Here is a 24,037-nt window from a genome sequence, read left to right as displayed (position 1 = left end):
TTTTTCCAAACAGCGTTCTAAAAAAAACTAATGCGCCTATAAAAAATACAATATTAAAAACAAGATAATTAAAAACTTTAAAAAAATATCAACTTGCGAATTTCCCTTTTTTCCAAAAATGCTTTTTCTTGTTCGGGGGATAAAATTCGAGTATGTGGATTGTAACCACTTTAGGAGTTTCACCAGCTTGTATTTTTTTTAAATAACGGAAAAGTGTTACATGACAGAGGTCCAAACTTCTAGCAACTTGTCGAAATCCAAGATTTTCGTTCACAACCAAATCCGCAGCTCTTTTTATAAGTTGTTTTGTAGGTCCCTTATCACTATTAATTATTTTTACTTAGGCATGTTAATTAAAAAAATGAGTACATCTAACGAAACAATGGGTAGGTATCACTGTAACATGTTACAGAAGTACCCTTTGCAATTGTTACAATTGTACCGAACTGACAACCCTGCACTTTTATTGAAATTAAAAAACTAGAGCAAAATTTACCTTAAACTGAACCATATCATGTTAAATATACATGCATAGGCTACAAAAGTATATACCTACATTGACTGTAAACTATCAGATATGATAGTTATTTAAGAACTGATAAAATGGCTTAAGTTTTGCTTTTGTGTCGATAAATAGATATAGCTCTATTGTTATGTCACTGCACCATTGCAAAAGTCTCAACTGTCGTCAGATTGTACTGAGTCTTGAATTTGAATAACTGACCAGGTGCCATAATAATGTATTTGAATTTAAAAAAGTTATGGTACCTGTTACATTTGTACCGCGTTACAATTGTACCCGCTCTCCCCTACAGATCCATTGTGTCCCCCTTTCTTGAATCATAACTCATCATACAGTCCCAGGGCTTTGACAAAAGCCAGTATCTGGGACGGTTTTATAGAGGGTAGTTCTCCATCTCCAATATCAGTCGTACCAAAATTCATGGCACGAATGGTTGTCGTCTCGGTGCACTCAGTGATGAGGTGTACTGGTGTTTCACCATCTTCCCCACAGAATCTGCATTCGCCGTTTCTTCTTAGTCTTCGCCGTTAACTTGGACATAAAGAACTGTGATGTTTGTCAATTTGAATTTTTAAATCCGATAAAACTGGCGGTATATATGATATTTTAAATCTGTTTTTTAAAGTTTTATATATTGTGTTCTAGTGGACCGATTTTGATGATCTTTCAAGCAATTTGTAGCAAAAATTATTTGACTTTTTAGCACCTCTTTCTAAATTAAAAATTATGGTTCTCACATCTGTCAATTATACGAGGGAAAACAAAATGTTGTTATTATGGCGAAAGTTTGGAACACCCTGTGGAATATGTTAAAAAAGCAAGGAGTTTGAAAATAATTTTATCGCCTAGGTGCATCTTTTTTCGATAGTTTATTTTGGGTTCATTTTAATAGCTTTATTTCTTTTGGAGATATTCGTTTTTAAAAAAGACACTAACGTTTTTTTTGGAATTTTTACATGAAAACCATGCCTTTGCATTTTAGTCCCCGTCAACATAGTGTTTAAATATATTTTTATTTAAGTAAGTGTAAAAAAAGTCTAGATTGTTTTTGAAATTATGTACTACTGAATCTGTTTCTGTATGCAAATGAGCTAGGGACAAAAATGGCAAATAACAAGTAGCAGCCAATAATAAATAATGTAAGTTGGCACAGTTTTAGGTAAACGTAGCATGTGGGTGGACTACACTGAAAAGGCGTACCGATGAAACTGCACGAGGACTAGCACTGCCATTGTTGTCGAGCTATTAGTAAGGATTTATAGCAATCGTAACTCCGTGCTTTTCCTTTTCCCAGTTTATAGAGAGACAAACTCTCGCAGCCCACATCACTCGTTCAGATTTTCTTTTAATTTCTCTTTATTACTAATTTTGGATCATTTAAAATCTTCTTCTGTATTCCATAATATTTTTTTCAAAAAATTTTGGCTATTTTTTCAAGTTTTCAAGCCTCAGGAAAGCGGTAAACCTGCTCGTAAAATAATTATGAAAATTTCAAAATATATGAAAAAAAGTCGAAAATTGTCTATTTTTGGCTATTTTTTACACATTTTCAAGGCCCTTACGAAAGTAGTAAATCTAGTCGTAAAATTATGAAAATTTTAGCATTTGTAGAAAAGTTTATGTAAATTTAGAGCGTGTAATGGTTTAAAGGCTTAAGTTTTTTAGTTTCGTAAGCAACTTAATTTTTCGAACCGTTGTTTTTGAGCGATTCTTCATGTTAGCTTTAATATTACGTACAGTTCATACTAAACTCGTAAGGCCAAAATGGCCTACATTTTTGTGTCCTACGTCATTTAGTTAGTAAATAACAGAAGTTTCTTTAAAATCGGTGACCTGACCAAAATCGACAAATTTCATCAGTATATTTATGGAAAATGTCGAAAATTTGCCCATTTTTTGCTATTTTTTACAAATTTTCAAGGCTCTTAGGAAAACAGTAAACCTACGTGTAAAATTATGAAAATTTCAGCATTTGTAGGAAATTTTATGTAGATTTGGAATATATAATGGTTTAAAGACTTAAGCGTTTTGATTTAGTAAGAAACTTAATTTTTCGAACCCTTGTTTTTGATCAATTTTTGATGTTAGCCATAATGCTCCGTACAGGTCATATTGAACTCGTAAGGTCAAAATCGACTACATTTTATTTAGTAAATAACAGAAGTTTCATCAAAATCGGTGACCTGACCAAAATCGATTCATTAATTTCCAGCAAAGTATATATATTTTTTTAAGTTTAGAGAGTTTATTTTTAAAAAGTCCAGACACATAAAAAATGGACAAAGTCAGACCAAATCTGAACAGCGGCAAAGTTTTGTGGAAATCCTGAACGCATAAATAAAGAACGAAGCACCTTGGTTTAGAGTAATATATCAAATTATCACTCGACCACAGAGAGACCCCAACTAACAAACGGTACAAGGGTTGCTCTCAGATAAGATATCAATTTACATGATCTCGGCACCCCGGTCCAGGTTTTGCCTAATAAATAAGTACAATAATATCGAAATTCTCGAGGTTGGGGGCCAGCCGCAACGGCCTACAACGATTCTGGATCAGATAAAATCTATTACCTACATCATTGGCGTAACACTAAAAAAATGACATAAAAACAGCACACTTAATTATAGACACGTTTATTTTTTATGAGATTTAAATTTGAATCCTGATATACAGTATGTCCCCAGATTGTCTTTGGACTTTTTTTTAGAAAAGAAAAACTTTTTTATTATTGATATTTTGAGAAAATTTTATTCTTTAGAAAAAAATCAATTGTTTTTCTTTTTCCAAATTTCCATACCGTTTGAGAGAAAATTAAAAAAAGAACATGAAAATATGGTTGACTAAGTCCGTTTCTGTGGTAATATAATTTCGATTTCATTCTTTGATAGATGGTTATTCATTTTGATTAAAGTCATATTTTTTGCTGTTCTTATTTTCTGATAACTATTATCACCCTTTCCCTAGCACTGAACTAAATAAATATTACGCTTCTTTGACATTTTAAAACAGCAAGAAATATGACGTTAATTAAAATTCTATCAATATCTATCAAAGAAGAAAAGCGAAATTATATTACCATAGAAAATAGAAACGCGTTTTGATTTTTAGGACTTAAATTCAACGATATTTTCACTTTTTTTATTTTATCTCAAACGGTGATATTTAAAAAAGTATAAACGGGATTAACCATTTTAGAACAAGCAAACATATTTATGTAGAATGCATTTTATTTAAAATGTCAATAATAAAAAAGTTTTTCCTCTTGACAGACATACCAGATAATACAAGATCGACAGAAAAACTGAAAGAGGTTAAACCAAGTGGCCCCACAAGATGCTGTCATTAAATAAAACTTGAGAAGTTTCTACAGAAAATAAAATAAAATACTCAAAGACGTCAGCTGAAAACGTACATATATCAACAAATCTCAGTCCGTTGTGGGTGCAATGCATTTAAACAAAATCCGCAAGGCCGTCTTTGCCTTCAGAAAAACCTGCACGTATGGGGCCACCTTTAGCCACTGACCAAAATTCAAATGTCCCTCTAGATGGACATATTTAAATTCTTATCTCGTTAGAGTACTGTATCGCAAATTGAGAATGGCGCCAAAATACAGCGGGTCCTAATTGATTTTCGTATTCAAATGTTGTTTGCTGTCGCGCATGTATGAGTGAGCCGGGGGGCCGATAATTCGTTAGGCGTCGTGCACCGGACATCAACGCGACGGTGATGGGGCTCCGCGAGCCCCCTTCGGCCGTGCGTGAAAAGCCGAAAGCATTCGGTCAGTTGGACACATCAGCATACGAGATGACTGACAGCGTTTAACACTTTCCGGCGCGAAGGTTCACAGGATTACTGACAGTTGAAGCAACCTCGATCAGAACGAAACAAAAGATGAACATGGGAATTATTATTAAAGGAATTTTTAGCATGGGCGTGCCTAATTTTATTTCCTGGCACTTCATAAAATGTAACTAAATATTTCTCTGATCGGTGAGAGACCTAAAATACTACAGAAACGATTAAAAAAAACAGCAATAAATTCGGCCTAAATAATGAACAGAGATATTTAGTGCCTTACCTGCAGGCTTACCTATCCAACTGAAATTCTGTAAAACCTTACAGAATCTTCTGTAAAACCTCTTGTATGCAGAAAGTGAAATAAAAATAATGAAAAAACGATTACAAATGTAAGAAAAAATTATACCTTCACTCTTTTGAAAAATATTTTTCTTCTGATTCAAATATTTTAGCTGTTTAGTATTAATTCACACAAATATACACAAATTATATACATTTGAAATCAGAAGGAAACTATCATTCTGTTAGAAAGAGATTTTAAAATATACAGAGTGTTTCATTAGAAAAAAGTGAACTTATAGATTTTTGTTTATTTTCTGATCGTCTTTCAATTTTTATTTCGTTTTTAACTCTTACAGGCTGCAGTATGGCACTAAATCTACCTGAAAACCCTGTACAATCTGATGAGAAAAAAATCTTTCTTGAAAACATGCTAAAAACATACTACTAATTAAAAACAGTTATAATTAGATCTGTTATTTGCTATCAGAACTATGTACCTTTGTTCATTTTTGGTAATAACTTTGAAATAAATTTCTTAAAATAACATTATAGGTTGCTTTCAAATATTATTTCAATTTTATGCACCTAAAATTATTTCTTTAGTTTTAAAGAAATGAAGACGAATTTTCATTCATGCACTACCTCGAAAATTTTCAATTTCTGTATCCTTTAAGAAACATTATAATAATGATTGTGTTCTAAGGAATCATTTTATGAATATTGTAGTCTTCATTAGAAATAATTAGATATAAAAAAGAATCTATTAGTAATATCTGTAGCTTTCAGAAGGAAAAAAATGTAGTATAAAAAAGTAAACACTTTTTAATAAAATAATTTACTAAAATTGTTTATTGTCACAGTTAAAAATTATTAAACATAATATAAAATATACTGATATATCCATCCCAGTCATAGTGTATCGATTAATAACAATAGAGGTTATTAAGGGATGCATTGCATGTTTAAGGACCGATCTTCAACGATAAGGTGTTATCGGTGTCAGCGGTCTTTTCACAAGACCGTTGAGACCTATTGGGCCCTTTTGTTAGCATCCTTACACACGCTGCTATATTTTATTAATGTTTTTAACGTATTTTGATAAGTGTAGTGTATAAAAGTAAACACTTTTTAATAAAATAATTTACTAAAATTGTTTATTGTCACAGATAAAAAATTATTAAAACATAATATATATATATACCGATATATCCATCCCAGTCATAGTGTATCGATTAATAACAATAGAGGTTATTGGGATGCATTGCATGTTTAAGGACCGATCTTCAACCCAGGTGTTATTGGTATCATAGGTCTTTCACAAGACCGTTGAGACCTTATTGGGCCCTTTTGTTAGCATCCCTACACACGCTGCTATATTTTATTAATGTTTTTAACGTATTTTTATAGTATTTATATATATATATATATATATATATATATATATATATATATATATATATATATATATATATATATATATATATATATATATATATATATATATAAAAAGATTATAGAGATAAAAATAAGAAAAATAATAAAAAAATACAGATATATAATCAAACGAAACTGTTACGGTTCTGTGCCTACATGGGGTAGGACATAACACTGGCAGAAAACCATATTACAACAAGTCCTTTTATGCGAGGGTGAGGGGGTAATTCTTTATTTTTTGGTGAGTATACCGGGCATCAAATTACAATTGTTCGATCCCGAGATCGCAGGGGGAGGTCTTTTGCCACTCGCCATCCCGGCAAGATGCAACTAAGCGCTTTTTATAAAAGAGAATCGTTTTAACGTGCTGGTGGAAAATAATGTGGCGATTATTTTTTCCGTCCTGTTCTGAATAATTTCCTCTCATTAGCTTTGATTACGACTAGGTAGGCTATAAGAAAAATCTGTCAGATTTTATTAACCGTATTATTTTTTAAATATTTTTAACTATTGATATACAGGACGAGTCTTAAATAAGTGCACATAACCACAGTTAAACTGAAAATTTTTAAAGTTGATTAAGTTGAGGCTTGTTTATATTTTTAAGTTTCACCTTCTTGTTTTTTTTTTTGAAAAAGCTGTGCTTGGAGGTTATGAGCTTTTTTATCAATTATAAAGTTCATGATTTGTGGAATTTACAATAAAAATGTTTTTTTTAAGTTAGTATTTTGTACTTTTATTTTCCAAGAAAAAATCTTTAAGCAATTGCAAAATTTTTAAGCAAAAAAATATTTTTTTCTTAAATTTTGAACCTAACCTAGCCACTGGATCTTTTCTGGGTTTTATTTCTTACAAATTTAATCTACTACCTATGTTGCCATATTATCAAGAAATTCTGTTTTTAACTAAAAACTAAATTCCAAAATTTTTTTCAAAAAATTCCAAAGTTTCAAAATCTTTTTTTCGCGAAAAAAAAATTATAATTGTTTCTGGGATCGAAATATACCCCTAAATATATTTGCACTAATTTAAGACTCGAAACTTGTTATCTGTCTTTATGTCTATTGCTATAGAGGTCTGTATTATATCTTTATCTGTCTTCATATCTATACAAATCATACTTTAGAAAAACTTTGTTTCTATTTTGCTTGTATATACAGGGTGGGTCTTAAATAAGTGCAAATATTTTTAGTTTGGTTTTGGCAGTATATTTCGGTCCCAAAAACACGTCTATGAGGGTTTTTCAAAATCATAATTTCTTGATAATATGGCAACATAGGTAGTAGATTAAATTTACAAGAAAGAAAATCCAGAAAAGATCCGGTGGTTCTCAAAATTTAAGGAAAAAATCCATTTTTTTTAATTTTCATAGTAAAATAACTCGTTATTTTGGACTTTTTTTTGAAAACAGTAAAAAGAAAAAATGTTTTTTTATCGAAATCTACCAGCCCTGAAAATATTTGCACTTATTTAAAACTCACCCTGTATATTGGATCTCTTTTATACATGTTATAGAGTGACTATTCTCCTCTAACAAACAGGCCACAAAGGTTTCAAATTTAGACATTATTTAAATTGAATATTCTAGTCGAAAATAAAAAAGGAATAAAATGCGCGGTATTACCGCCCTGTCTGACTTCAAATACGAGGGTTAAATTCGACTAAGGACTTTAAACATAACAAAATCGGATGAGGAACCACCGCTCGTAAGTGTGACATGACGCCTACAAGAGAGAAGCAGATTATTCACCCTTTTCCAAACGAATTCGGCGGCTGGAAGGGCGGCGACATCCCTAAAAATTAAAAGCGGCCACAGATTCGCACTTTGCACCGCACCGCTATTATAACAAAACTACCCCGCACGCATTCTGATTCATAAAGTGGCAAAGGGCCACGAGGGGATCGCGCGGTTATATGTCAAGATAGTAAAAATCGATAAAAGATTTTGATTTGATTTTTGGGGGCCTCCAAGATAACCTCATTGTCTCTCGGAAGGGACGGGGATCATACGTCATTCCTTTGACAGGTTTTTCTCGCCAGTTCTCATCTCTTGATAATACCAAAATATTGATTTTAATTAGTAGAGCAAGTGAAGGTATTTTGGAATAGTAGTTGTTTCAAAGTATTTAAAGTAATTTAAATGGATTTTTCATTAACGAAAAAAAAATGTGCAAAAAATCTGTGTCGACGTAACATGCAAATTATTTGTTCACACCATATTATTAGTTTATACCATATTTAAAGAGACAGCGCCACGCATAGCTTCAATAATAAGTGGGTATTCCAAATTACCAACAGTATTCCACATTACCCTCTTTTCCTCTATTTATACATATTACTTTTAGAAAAGAAAATGCGAATAAAAAATAAAATCTGTTAAGATAGAATAATTCACATGAATTCTCATCTCTTAATCGTTCTATGATTCATCGTGACAAAACTAAATAAATTTGTAGTTCAGTTTCTTCATGATGCCTTTAATTACCATTGCGCAATTGGAGGTTGGAGATGCAGCTGGTGTTTTTAAACAATTAAACTTCGCTATATATCAGTAATTACCGACAAGGAGGAATTGCTGGTAACACTTGTTCTTAATTGTCTCTAACACGACTAGCTTCAATTCTTTAAACTACGAAAAGAAATACTAACTAATATAAAAACTTTTCATCGCTGCTCAAATCTATATAAAAAATATACCCCTTTTTGATTAACGTCATATTCTTTGCTATTGTTAAAGTATCAGAAGTAGCATTGAACTAAATAAATTTTGTGCTTCACCATTACAAAACACCAAAAAAAAACTTCAATTAAAATTCTATGAAAAACAATCTATCAAATAATGAAAACGAAGTTATATTACCATAGAAACGCGTTTTGATTTTTAGGAAAAAAATCAACTATATTTTCATGTTTTTCTTAATTTTTTGGAAATTTGGAAAAGTATAAACGGGATTAACCATTTTAGAACAAGCAAAACTTTTTATGAAGAATGCTTCTTCTTCTTCTTTCTCAGCCTGTGTTGGATATAGGCCTCTTCTAGGTTTTTCCATGCTTCGCGATCTCTAGCCAATCTTATCCATTGTCTTCCCGCCACTGCCCTGACGTCATCGACCCATCTCTTTTTTGGTCGGCCCATACTCCTGGTTGTTTCCCTAGGTCTCCATAGGATTACTTTTTGGGGCCATCGGTCTGAATCCTGTCTTGCCACATGTCCTATCCATTGCCACTTCAGACTTGCCACTCTTTTAACGACATCTATTAATTTTGTTTTTTGACGTATGTGGGTATTCCGTATTTTTTTCTCTAATATTGACTCCCAACATGATTCTTTCCATGGCTCTTTGTGCTACTCGTATTTGTTCTGCTGTTTTTCGAGTAATTGACATAGTCTCTAAGCCATACGTAAGCACAGGTAGAATGCAGCTGTCGTAAGCTTTTTTCTTTAGGTTCATGGGCACCTTTTTATCCTTGAAAATATTGCTCATATTTCCAAATGCTACCCATGCCAAATGGATCCTGCGTTTGATCTCCGTATTTTGGTTTTCCTTGCCCAGCTTGATTTTATGACCTAAATATATATATAATGGTCTACGTTTTCAATAATAACGTTGTCAACGGTAATGTTATGGATATTGTTGCTCATTATCTTGGTCTTTTTCAAATTCATTTTAAAGCCAATTTTCTGGGATTGGTCATTTAGCTCATTTAGCAGGTGTTTCAGTTCTTGAATGTCGGTGCTCAGCAAGACAATATCGTCTGCGAACCTCAGATGGCTAAGGTGTACCCCATCGATGTTTAGACCTCTATTTTCCCATTCTAATTTCTTGAAGACATTTTCCAGTGTCAGTGTAAATAACTTGGGAGAGATGGTATCTCCTTGTCTCACGCCCTTGCCGAGTGGTATTTTTTCTGTTTTGAGGTCATCATCTAATTTAACTTGGAAGGTTGCACTATCATAGATATTTTTAATAATGGAATAGTATCTGGAATCAATTCTTGCGTCCTCCATTGCAGCTAGAAATGACCAGGTTTCGATGCTGTCAAAGGCTTTTTGGTAGTCTACAAATGCCAAATGTAGAGGTATATTGTATTCTGTTGTTTTTTCAATGACTGTTTTAATTGTTTGTAGATGATCGATGGTACTAAAAAACCTTTTCGAAAGCCTGCCTGTTCTATTGGCTGATAGGAATCTAATTTCGTAGACAGTCGGTTGTTGATAATCCTAGTGAAGAGCTTGTATAGATGCGAGAGAAGAATGCATTTTTCTGAAAATGTCAACAATAACAAAAAATTTCTTTTTGTAAAGACAATCCGGGGACCGGGGACATACTGTAGGAACAAAAAAACAAATGGAAGTTCTCTGAGACAGTGTGACATACAGACATGTTCCATGCTCTTTATAACGAGAGTTAAATGGAAGAGCAGAAGCATTATGCTTCTGAATTTCGTTAGAAGAAATAACAACAAAAGAAACTTGCTGAATGAGATAAGCCAAAAAACAAAGAAATATTTGAAAGTTAAAAATTAAAAACAAAAACAAGTGGGAAGTGCTAGTACGGACGCTGTGACCTAAAGTTGACCCTGGGGCAGTATATCTTTTGCAGACTCCATCTTAAAGTAAATGCTTGATTGATTTTGGCTAGTTTTTTCGATTCTTTTCTCGAAGTGCAGATAAATCAGAATGAAATAGTGCCAGAGTTAAGAGCCGGTGGGGTGCATAACAAAACAGTCCGCACTTTTTGCCACCGAACTGATTTTTTTCTCTTCGAAAATGCCAGCGTCGAAATCTTCATAATTCATAATAACTCAGATGCCGTGTCTATTAAAACATGCTTACTTTGAATTGTAAATATATTTTTGTTTATGTATTAATAAATTCCTAAAAGCGGAGATAGAATAATTTGGAAAACTTTTAAATTTGCATTAAACGAAGCGAATTAAAACACAATGGCACCGACGAAAAGTAAAAAAACCTTTTCGATTGTTCCTATCATTTGCATAATATTATGCCCAAATTAACTAATCAAAAAAGAGGTTTAATGATAATTTAATACGCACCTTTTACGTTTTTGTGCAGATTTATTATTTGTATTTTCTTTAATTTTTGTGTTTATTCCAGTAAATTCTTCGGGAAATATTTATTTCAACAAGAAATAACGTTATCTGTTGGCCTTTGATTCGTTGATGAGGGTAATAAAGGCAATTTGCCAGAGCTTTATACTTTTACAAGCTTTAAAAACTTGGCAGTAAGGGGTTATGCATTTGGTTTTATTCGGAGAAGATTGTTTTAGGCTTGAAACTTTTTTAACAAAGCTAATACTGTTATAACAAATTTATGAATATTGATCTAAAAGAAACAAACTTTCTAAAAACATAATAATGGAATTAAAACTCTTTTTATAATATTATAAATATACCGGGTGCGTCTCAAAAGTGACTCACCCCTATAACTTTTTTAGTTTTTCAGATAAAAAAACGAGATTTGGTATGTTAGTATATGACATAAGTTAGGATTGATCGACGTATTGAATTGTTTTTGAGTCACTTCCTGTTTCACCGGAAATGACTAAAACTTTTGATTTTTAAATGTCACCCTCGGTTTTTTTTTACTTTATTCGATAGAAAATAACATTCTGAATAGAATGACATATCAAATGTCAACTTTTGACATTCTCGCTTAATAATTTTTTTTATTTAAAATTACAATCTAGAGTGCCATGGCTATGTTCAGAACACTAATTCTTAATCAAGGAGCCTTGGAAAAATAGATTTGATCCTTTAATGTTTTTAGTGTCTTGTCCTAGCCAGAAAATGCCAAAATCGTATATTTAATCATATCTCAGTTTTTTCAAATGGAACGAGGATGGCTCATTAGCATATTTGCAACCGCAAATTATAATTGTCATTCTATTCAGAGTGTCATTTTCTATCGAATAAATTAAAAAAATACCGAGCAAGAATATAACAAAAAAATGTAATATTTAAAGAAATTTTGAATATATTATCGAAAAAAATATCTATAAAATAATTTTAATTATCGTTGTCCCAAAACGCATCTAACGTCTAATCTTGTATGTTTTTCTTAAATGGGGTATAAAAGGTGATATTAGGGAGGCTATACACACAATAAATGACCTTTATGTAAGTTACACGAGCTACAAATATCATGTCTTAACGACTCGCCTCAAACATCTGGACCTTATGCATTTGTCGCTGACCATTTCTTAACTTTTGTACAGTTCGAGAGGCGGAGAAGTCATTTTACACGTTTTAGGTATTCGCCGTATCAAATTTCTCAAACGGGGCGTGAAACGCTTACAAATTTTTACATATTACAACTATATCTTTATCTCCGACACCCTAAGCAGCTGTTCCTAAATGTGCCCTTATTCTGTTTATCTCTTAACAACTCTGATCTAAAAATTTAGAAGGTTGTTGTATATTAACTTTTGTTATATAAGTAACTTATATGCAGTAACAAAATGTACATTAATGTATAGTACATTAATGCATAGAGTAAAACACTGTACAGGGTGTTCCATTTTCGTTGAAATCATACGGTATCACCGTTATTAGTAAAGATAGGAGGATGCGGTTTGCACAAACCTGTACCGCTTTTTTGTCAAACCGAAGATGCTGTCAACAAAATTTTCACAGCCCTTTTCGTTTCTGAGCTACAGGGTCTTTTCGAAAATTTTGCAATTTGGGACAGCCCCCGTATCTCCGTTATTATGGATGATATCGAGAAGTTAAAAACTGATTCTTTTAGAACTTTTTACGTAGAATACAGTTACGTAGTCTGTTTTTCTACGAAAAAATATTTTTGAAGATATGATCTAAAGTTATGTTTTTTCAAATAGAACACTCTGTATATTTATAAATCATATGATCCGCCTTGCTATGAGCTTCTCAAAAATATATATCACTCTATAATTATTTTCACTATTTACTGCAATATTTAACATATATCATTTTCTTATTAATATGCCGTGATAAATAACAAAAAATCAAAATGGTGTTTAAAAATAAAAAAATGAAAATACTCATACAAATATTAAAATTTTATTTGGAATTGATATATTTTACTTTTGAACTGTTACCCCTGAATCTCTGAATATATTTTTCTTTTTTCATAATGGAATTTATTATAACGGGATGGGTTTGCAAATATCTAAAAGCTTGCATTATTAAAGCATTTTCCAGGTGTTCGACATTGTGTTAGTTGTCACGATATATTTCATATTTCAAAAATCCCCAAAATAGAGAACACAAATCCGGGGATAAGAGAGGCCATCATATGTATGTATTCATTGGTTTAATTCATTGATTTGAGAAATAATAATTTAACAAAATTCGAGTATTTTCGTTGTAAGTTAAGTTGTGAGGGGGAGCCCCATCTTGCTGAAAGTATATTTCACGTAAATTAGCTAAAGGAATATTTAAAAGTCCCGATACGATAGCTTCCAAGATTTACAAACAGCGGTAAATAGTTAAGTTTCCCTAATATATAAAGAATTTATTAGTGGCTCTCAAAATAAAACAAGAGACAGATAGCAGTATACTTTTAATAATTATTTAGTTTCTTTTATTATCAATCATGACCTACTAATAAGATTTGATCTTTTAATATATATTTTTTTAAATATTGCACTAAATAATGAAAATAAATATAGAGTGATATATATTTTTGAGAAACTTATAGCAAGCCAGATCATATAATTTATAAATATACAGGGTGTTCCATTTAAGAAAACATAACTTTAGTTCATATCTTTAAAAATATTATTTTCGTAGAATAACAGACAACGCCACTGTATTCTACGTAAAATGTCCTACAATAAACAGTTTTCACCTTCTCGATACCTTTAACAATAACAGAGATACAGGGGGTGTCCCAAATTGCAAAATTTTTAAAAAGACCCTGCAACTCAGAAACGAAGAGGGCTATGAAAATTTGTTCACGGCATTTTTCGTTTGACAAAAAAGTGGCATAGGTTTGTGCAAACCGCACCCTTCTATCTTCACGAATAACGGAGATACCGTATGATTTCAACTAAAATGGGACACCCTGTACATTAATGCGTACAATAAAACATTCTGGTGAAGGGATAAGGAAACAAAAAGGTATAGGTATCTGACGTAAAAATTTCGAAAAATTAAAAATGTAAAGTAATAGCAAAGTTAGAAATAAGCCGTTAAAATACGTTGATGGAAAAGAGAAAATGAAAGGCATCCTTGCGAGGCAAACTTTAGAAAACGTGGACAATTGAAAGTATTAAGCAGAAACTTTGCTCAATCCGCGCCAGGCTATAAAGCAAAGTCTTGCCAACATAAAATGTTTTAATATTAGAAAGTTTTAATTGTCCCAATGGCCATTAAAAATTGATGAACACGGATTAGCATAGTCTGTCTTTCTTAATTAATTACATCGGTTACAGAAATGTTTTAATAATGGCAGCTACTGTAAATTAAATTCAATTGGATCTTAAGAATGAACGACAGAGCGTGTGAGAGAGGGAGAGAGATACGGCAGCTGAGAGGAATGTTTTCTGAGCTGCAACAAAACTAAAACAAGGAACATGGAAAAGTATGAGACAATTGCACTTTACTCCGGCTTATTTTTAGTTGAGTGTCAAACGAATAAACCGGGGGTCAAGAATTTTTCAAGCTATTCTTGGACTGGAAATGTAATTAACTTACTCTTTGCTATGCTAATGGCGTCGGTTTTTTTAATTCGATTGCTCCTATTCATTTCGGTTCATTCAAAAAAAAATTTATCCAGTTGACATCTAGAAATGAGGCGTCAAGTTGTAAAACCCGTCGTATTCCAAAAACACTGTTTCAAGATAATATGCAAAAACTGTTTTAGTAAATGTTTTAACAGTTATTTAAAAAAAAATCGTGTCCGTTTAATGGAATCATTGTTTTGTATCTCGTTTTTTTAGAAATTTTCGAAAAAAGCGGGTTTTGTTGCAAGTATGATGCATATTGCGGGTTTTCCTACAGCAAGATATCCTAGATATATTTGTATCCTAACTTGATTCTTTAAATATATGCTATTTTAAATATTACAGTTGAGGGTTGGAACCTTTGGTGTTATACAGCAAAATAAAAACACTAAATCACCACAATACACCAAAACACTTTTACTTTTACACAAGACACACATGTGTAAAAGTAAAAGTGTTTTGGTGTATTGTGGTGATTTAGTGTTTTTATTTTGATATGCTATTTTATTAAAATTATGAAGGGATTTGAAATGGATAAGACGTCAGTAGTAATACCGTATGATCGAATAAAAACGGCGTCCAGTTGGCTTGGAAATGACGATCCATGGCATTTCCTATATAAATTTACATATAAAATGACAGCTATCTTCATTTCATAGCCATCGCTGACGCTGTTTTTATTCGATCATACGGTATTATATTTGTGAAAAAAGCCTATGAAAAAATGCGAGATTTGCAACAATAATGACAATAAAAAGCAAAATCTAACTGGATAAGACGGATTTTTCTGAAGTAACGTAATTTGTAGTGAATTTTATATAGGAACAGGCGACTTTTGCTGCAGTTTAGGACTAGAATTAGAATGAGTGGGAGGGGGGTTAATCACTTCGACCTTACAGATCCATTGTGTCCCCCTTTCTTGAATCATAACTCATCATACAGTCCCAGGGCTTTGACAAAAGCTAGTATCTGGGACGGTTTTATAGAGGGTAGTTCTCCATCTCCAATATCAGTCGTACCAAAATTCATGGCACGAATGGTTGTCGTCTCGGCGCACTCAGTGATGAGGTGTACTGGTGTTTCACCATCTTCCCCACAGAATCTGCATTCGCCGTTTCTTCCTAGTTTCAATCTACTGAGGTGTTCATTGAGGAGACAGTGTCCTGTTAAAAAGATTGTTCTTACTCAGACCCAGGAAGATCTGTGATTTTTCTTGATCATAAGCCCTCAGAAACTTCTTCAGTGTCTTAGACCATTGCAAGATTTCCATTCCAGGTTGCGGATGGAATCTTCCAAGTTCTTGAGTTCCGCCTTGAGTTGGTTACCACTTGGAAAGCAGAACGGTTCTGGTCCAGTTAGTGGAGTGTTCGCTCCTTTCCTAGCTAGATTATTTGCTTTTTCATTGCCTTCTATCCCTTGGTAAGCAGGCACTCAGTGTAGGAGGACTTTGTTTTCTTTGCCTAATTTATTCAGCTTCTCTATGCATTCTTTGACCAATTTCGAAGTGATTGATACTGAGTTGATCGCCTTTAGCGCTGCTTGACTATCAGATAAGATGGCTATTTCTTGTTTCCGATAGTTCCTATCTAAGATAAGTTGTACGCATCTCTCGATAGCGTAGATTTCTGCCTGTAGGATACTAGGGTAAGTGCCCATTGGTTCGTAGTAATTAGCTGTCGGCCCAAACACTCCGATCCCTGTTCCCGTATTGGTTTTGGAAGCATCAGTATACCAAGTTATAGTATGGTCTTTTAACTGCTGGGCAAGCGTTTCGCTCTTCCAATCCTTCTTATTGCTCAATACTACATTGATATGTTTGTCAAAGTTGTACGTTCTTGGCATATCGTCCACTGAGAGTTGCAGAAGTGGTATTTCCTTTTTGAGGGTGTTCCAAGCCCCTGATCTGACAATTCTCCCAGTACTAATTCCGTTAGTGACCATTCTAATCATTGTCGCATTGGCATATCTACCAATGACAATGTGCAGTGGTGTTAGATCTAGAATGACCTCCATTGCTGCTGTTGGACAGGTTCTCATGGCTCCTGTGATGCAAACACATGCTAGTCTCTGGACTTGTTTAGGACTATGTTTATGTAGATTTCAGGGCCCCACTATTAATATATGTCATTAGGTATTTTTTTTAAATGGATAAGGCGGCTTTTGCAACTTATTATTATTTATTTTGCAACTTATTATTATTGCGTATTTTATTGGAAACAACCATAGATAAACTAAATTTTCCATACAGCCAATTAGTACAAGATATTTGAATAGGTATAGGAAAACGTTTATTTTTAAGTAAAATTGAACGATATACCGGTAAAATGTGTGTGATAATCTAAAATCCTGGGGTCATAGATAAAAATCCAGAACCCATCTGCGACCAGCAATTATAAAAATGTCACAAAACAGTGAGTGATCAAAAAATCAACGGACAAAATTTACAAAACACCTGATAAACAAAGACAAAAAAGCCCTTTTAAAACTGTAGACGGTTGCAAGCTCAAAAGAACAGCAACTAACACATCATTAGAAAGAGGTATTCTATAGAAGAGAGAAGAGGAACTAAAACTCTAATAATAAATAATTGTTTGATTAAAAAACGTTTGGAGCTAACGGGATAAATTTAAAAATATTTGACACCACAATCAAACACAAACGACTCAGACAGATGTCGAATAATAAAGAACAGCCAGAAAGATTGAAAGACAGCATTCTACTAGGAAAATATAAAAGAAAACAAACGAATAGGTCATTGAGACAAACGAACGCCGATTTAACCAGACCAGACATTTAGATACATGGGATAATCAGCTCCCTACTGGTTACTAGATGAGAAGATTTATTCACGGTAATTACAATCGATTTGTCCAACAACGCAATCGAAAATGCTATTTGTTTCTGTTGTTTTATATTGCTGCTGAGCTAAATGCTCGTTGAATGAGTTTAACCATCTATCTAATTAATATTATTTATCCTGCAAGTGTTCTTAATTGATTCTTCTACTAAAAAAATAATTCTAACCATCCCAATACTCATACAATACGTATTTCTATGAGTTATATATGTATATGAGTCTTGTCACCTTTTGACATTGCCTCTGTAACATCGCTTCATTTGAATAAGCGGGATCTAGTTTACGATAAGTACGATTTTGTCACCACAATTTCCTGCTCATCGGGTTTAAATTAATGCCGCGCTCTATAGCTGCTAATTGAGATTTATCTACACAGAAAGAACTATATATTTATATTGAACAGATTCTCCAAACATTGTAAATTGTATGGAAAGGGGGAGAGTTAACCACCGCCACCTTATAAATCTATTATGTCCCCCTTTTTGAAATCAGTAGTACCAAAGTTTATGGCACGAATGGTTATCGTCTCAGCGCACTCAGCGATGAGGTGTTCTGGTGTTTTCCCACTTTCCCCACAGAATCTGCATTAGTCGTTGTTTCTTGGCTTTAATCTAGTGAGGGGTTAACTGAGGAGAAAGGGTCTTGATAAAAACCCCGTGACAATCCGAAGATTGTTCTTACTTAAATCTTTGATTTTGCTCGGTAGTTCTGAGAAATTTCTTCGAGTGTCTTAGACCGTTAGAGGATTCCCATTCCAGGTTACGGATAGAGTCTTCCAGGTTCTTGAGTTCTGCTGTAAATTGGTTTCCACTTTTCCCCAAACTTAATTGCTTGTAAAATAAGCTTTCCCAATCATCTTCGTATCAATTCTAGTTTACGAGATTCTCATAGAGTGCATTTTTATATGGGATACTCTGTATATTGTATTATTAGTTAAGCTATAAAGACGAGACTGATATTTTTTTCTTCTGTTTCAGATGCATGTGGTTTGAGCGATGTTGCGCATATAGAATCAATCCAGGAGAAGTCGCAGTGTGCTCTGGAAGAATACTGCCGATCTCAGTATCCGAACCAACCTACCAGATTCGGAAAATTGTTGTTACGGTTGCCTAGTTTAAGAACTGTTAGCTCGGCGGTAATAGAACAACTGTTTTTCGTTCGGCTTGTAGGAAAAACCCCCATTGAAACCCTTATCAGAGACATGCTCTTATCTGGTAGTTCGTTTTCATGGCCGTACATGTGATATTTAAAACTGTACTAGTTTTACTAGTCAATAATATATACATTATTTCGTTAACGTTGTTTGTTATTTTGTGAATAATGAAAATGAAAAGACAATCCCAGTAGGCGGTGGCGAACTCACATATCAAAAGTGACGACAAGCTGAACCAGAAAACAAAACGCTGGTAAATACTCCTAGTTGTTAAGAGTGAAATGTTCCTTTTATATCACAATGAAAGACAAATAGTAATCGTAACATATTAGATTGTCTCAACAAACGTATATTTATTCCAAAGCAAAATTTAAGAGTTGAATAATAAGGATTAAAATTTGAAAATTCTTGATCTTGAGACATCCTAATATTCCTTATCATTTATAAGTAATATATTTTATTGGATATATGTATGTACAAATTGTATATAGGTAGTTTCTTTTTAGAAAGAAAAAAACAGAGAAAAATAAAACAATTAAGTTGTGAATATATATGTATACTTCCACTTGTTTTTCGTAATTTTTCAGAAACTTTCGAAAAAAAATCATATATTTTCCTCAATTTAATGTAATTTATTTTAAGCTATTAAGTAGATGTAAACGAAAATTACGAAAATTGATTACAAATTAAGTAGTTACCTTTATATTTAATTTTCCCTCTCAATTTAGTCAATGCGAGTATCGATTTTGTTTTTGTGTAGTTGTTTATTGTTGTTATATTCTTAAATTGTTGTTATTATATTTACCTGATAAAAAGATTTTTGTATATTTCCCCAATCTCGGTGGCCAGTGTATAAGCGATATAAATAAAAACCTTCTACTTGTGTTTTGTAATTTTTTTCTTTTCGAAAAAAAAACTTCGTACTTATTTAAATCTATATTGTTTTCGTGTTTCTTTGATTTTCACTTGGATTTTTATTGCACGTTATATCGTTTGGGTTTGTTTCTTTATATAATCTTTTCACTCTTTTACACAAGTTCGTTTTTTATGTATACTCTAAAATAGGTATTTAGTTAAATGTAGTGCAATCTTAAGCGAAAAAAATCTTATTTATTGTATTTTTTTAAAGTCGTTCAATAAACCAGAGGTTTGTAAGAAAAATAAATTTTCATTTATTTTAGTGCCAACTCAAAACAGACACTAAACCACAAAGCAATTTATTTAATTACATTGAATTTGATAAAAAAAACGTGTATATAATCTAATTATTAATAAAAATGACATGAATAAAATTATTGTATTTATAGACTGACTTTTATTTTCAAAATCCCAAAAATATATTTTACGATATTCAAAAATACGTTGTATTATCTCCTAACCAGCCATGTGGCTGTGAAATATTAAGTACCCGCCTACTTTCATATTAATAAATAATCCCCAATACACCTGAGATAAAGGTTGCTTAATATGTAATAGGTTTTTTGTTTTAATTTTACTGAAAAGTTTGTGGAATATCAGGGGCGTAACCATACATATTGTCTAGTAATAAGTAAATTCAATACTAAATATTAGATCCTTACCAAGATATTTTTTATACCATCTATGAAATAAAAAATAAATATGGTGACATAAATCACATTTTTAAGTCAAAAATGTCAGTTTCATCAAGTCAAATCAACATTAATTATCGTTCTGGGTTTTAAAATACAGGGTGAAAAAATCAGAAGGTGATTCTATATATTTCCTTATATAAACATTTAGATGGGTTTTCAGTATAAAATATTTGGGTTTATGTTACATGGTTAAAGACTCCCACAGACGCTCGGTTTTTTCGTACAGGCCGCCTATGCAAAAAAGCTAAATGTGTATGTGCTCATTCAGTTCATTTTTGTTCAGTTCATAGAAGAAGTTCAGTCTATTATTAACTTGTAAAATGTCGAACTTAAATAAAAAAAATGACATGTTTATAAAAAATAAAAATTAAGTACCGAGTACAGTGATTGCAATAAAAAGAAAAGCTTTATCGCACAAGCGAGCACAAGATAAGAATGCAAGATAAAACCTCTGCATATTATCGTCGGTAGATATGCCAATGCGACAATGATAAAATCCATCGGTCTAAGACACCCCCAAAACATCTCCAACTGTCTAAGACACTAGAAGAAATTTCTCAGGACGAAACATTGTCCTTGATTTAAGTAAGAACAATCTTCGGATTGTCACGGGGTTTTTAACGGAACACCCCGCTATTTGTCTCCTCAACGAACACGTCAGTATATTGAAGCTAAGAGACAAAGCTGAATTCAGATTCTGTGGGGAAAATGGGGAAACACCAGAATACCACATCAGTGAGTGCGCCTAGACGACAATCATTCGTGCCATAAACTTTGGTACGACTGATATCGGAGACGGAGAACTAGCCATTTCAGATACTGGCTTTTGTCAAAGCCCAGAGACTGTATGATGAGTTATAACTCATTATAACTCAAGAAAGGGGGACACACAATTGTTCTGTAAGGTAGCGGTGATTAACTCTCCTCCCACACATTCTACATTCTACAATACAAAACTGTATCTCACGAAGTTATTTTCACTGTATAAAAAATGACCTGAAATTATTAGTAGGTAGGTCACTCAATTCATTGTAGATACTGTGCTACGAAACTTTGTGTCCGACAGACAGTAGCACAGGTTAAATTACGCAAACTGGCCTGCACAGTCAGGCTGTGCTAAAGAACTGAGCGTCTATGGAGGCTATTAGGTTAAAAACAAGTATTTCGAATAAACATTGAACACTAAAACTAAACTAGATCCTAACTAAACTAGAACAATTTCTGTTAAATATTCTGACAAAATTTGTGAGGAAATAAGGTAAAAGATACGCTAAAATTGTATTTTTCGAAAATAAATACACTTGGTGACATCTGGTTTGCGCCGGTGTCTACGCCAATGAGAAATGAAAAAGGGGGTGAGATAAAATAAGAAACGGGGCTCAGCTGGCCGAAGCGCCCGACCAAAGTGCGAAGTTTCTAAACAATAAACACCCCGCCACACTAATTACCACTGGAATACTTCGCAAAAGGTCCTTAATCTACTACGAGTCTGTTTTTTATTCGCTCCTTGTTTTACCACAGCCCGCGGAATGATTTATATTCTCCTGCCGAGAAGATTACTCAAAAATTCACGTAAAAAATACAGGGTTGATAATAATTTTATTATTAAAACATTGCAACATACCCAGTATAGTATATTCGTTTGATTATAAACCGCACACAATAAAATCCACAATGAAACTTTTCAAAAAGACTGTGAAATCTTTGAAAACCCAAATCAAAACAATGCGAAGGTTAATATTCCAAACATAAAAAATCGCATCTGATGTAAAAAAGCTCTAAAGAAAATGCTTACAATGGACTTTTTGACACGTGCATTGATTTCTGTCGGTTGGAAATTCGATTTTAAATTGAAAAAGTCATCGCCCAGAGTGTCACTCAAAAATGTCAAAAAGGTTCCGACAGATAAAAATTCCATTTCCGGTTTTTATAATGTTATTCTTTTTTAAAGCTGCCGTAAGTGTGCTGGTTGCATCGAACATGTTTGAAAATATCTGTGTCTTTTTTTTCATTTAAATTCGATCGGACAACGGGTATAGAATTATGTATTTAATTTATTCTAGGGCGTCTTATAAAACACAAAAACTCATTTTCAAAGCCATTTTAATCAGTGTAACAGAGTACTAATTTTAGAATATTTTTTTATGTAATGTAACAACTAAATATATAAAGTAAATCTGTTAAAATTAACATTATACTTAAATTCGATTTAATTTAAATAACGTGGTTACATGTATGTATAGATCTAGACAACAAATATTCAGCAGTACTTCTAGTGTGGTAGTACACAATCGATTAATGTGTAGTACCAGTCATGACCTATGCCTGCGGAACCTGGACACTTAAAACGGACATCATAAGGAAACCGCAGGTCGCACAACGCTCAATGGAACGAAATTATGCTGGGAATAACCAAGAGAGACCAAGATAGAGTGGATACGACAAAAGATTCAAGTAATAGATGTCATCCACAGAGTCAAATCCCTCAAATGGCAATAAGGAAGGTCCTTAGGCAAGAAGAACGGACAACAGATCGACCACAAAAATTACAGCATGGTACCAACGAGGAATTAAGAGACCTAGAAGAAGACAGAACCTGAGATGGGACCATGATATTAGGAAATTAGCAGGGATAACTTGGGCCCGCATAGCCAACAATAGAAAACAATGGGTCCAACTACAAATATACGAGGCATGTTTTTTAAGTAAGTACCGTTTTGCGATTCCGCCGCCGCAGCGCTACGGTCGGCGTTCCGCGCATGCGCGCTTGTTACCTACATCTCTTGTCTATGCACAGACGCCAGTACAGTCTGATTCTTCATTGTATATGTTGTTTATTGAGTGTTTAAGATGCCTCCGACAATCGTGAGCCCCGTCGATTGTGAAGTACGGGCTGTCATACGATTTCTTAGTGCTAAAGGCGTAAAACCGATCGATATTCATCGTGACATCTGTGAAGTTTACAGACAAAACATTATGAGTGATGGAATGGTAAGGAAATGGGTGAGAGCATTTAAAGATGGCCGCACAAATGTGCATGATGAAGAACGGAGTGGGCGTCCTTCGGTCGTTAATGAAGATTCGGTGCAGAAAGTGGACAAAGAGGTGAAAGAAAACAGACGCTTTACAATTTCATCATTGTGCGACTACTTTCCTCAATGTTCTCGTAGTGTTTTGTATCGCATTGTGACCGAGAACTTGAATTACCGGAAATTGTGTTCACGTTGGGTTCCGAAAATGTTGATGGATTTGCACAAAACCCAACGTTTAGGCAGTGCATTGACTTTCCTTGAGCAGTACCACAATGAAGGTGAAGATTTTTTAGACAAAATTGTTACTGGTGACGAAACATGGGTGGCCTACGAAACACCAGAATCGAAACAACAGTCCATGGAATGGCGACATTCATCATCACCCAAAACAGTGAAGTTTAAGCAAACAATTTCTGCCCGGAGAATCATGTGCAGTTTTTTGGGACAGAAAAGGAGTATTGCTAGTGGAGTTTCTGCCTCGTAATGAGACAATCAAGGCAGCATCTTATTGTGAGACATTGAACAATCTGCGCCGTGCAATCCAAAACAAAAGACGTGGCAAGTTGAGTAAGGGTATTGTTTTGCTGCATGATAATGCCCGTCCACATGT

At 33.3% G+C, this 24,037-nt stretch overlaps 1 protein-coding gene across 1 annotated transcript in view; it reads left to right on the top strand.

Moving 5' to 3' along the window:
• LOC115876720 (steroid receptor seven-up, isoforms B/C) overlaps window positions 1–19,666 on the top strand; it is a 62,840-nt gene extending 43,174 nt beyond the window's left edge. The window contains exon 6 of the mRNA XM_030892622.1: window positions 18,607–19,666. Coding sequence (XP_030748482.1) covers window positions 18,607–18,872 — 266 coding nt within the window. The 3' untranslated portion in view covers window positions 18,873–19,666. The remainder of the gene's footprint in view (window positions 1–18,606) is intronic.
• The last annotated feature ends 4,371 nt before the right edge of the window (window positions 19,667–24,037 follow it).

The sequence above is a fragment of the Sitophilus oryzae genome, unplaced genomic scaffold (genome assembly GCF_002938485.1).
Source record: "Sitophilus oryzae breed Bouriz unplaced genomic scaffold, Soryzae_2.0 scaffold_1440_pilon_pilon, whole genome shotgun sequence".
Taxonomy (NCBI): Eukaryota; Metazoa; Arthropoda; class Insecta; order Coleoptera; family Curculionidae; genus Sitophilus; species Sitophilus oryzae.
This window is presented reverse-complemented; position numbering and strand designations above follow the sequence as displayed.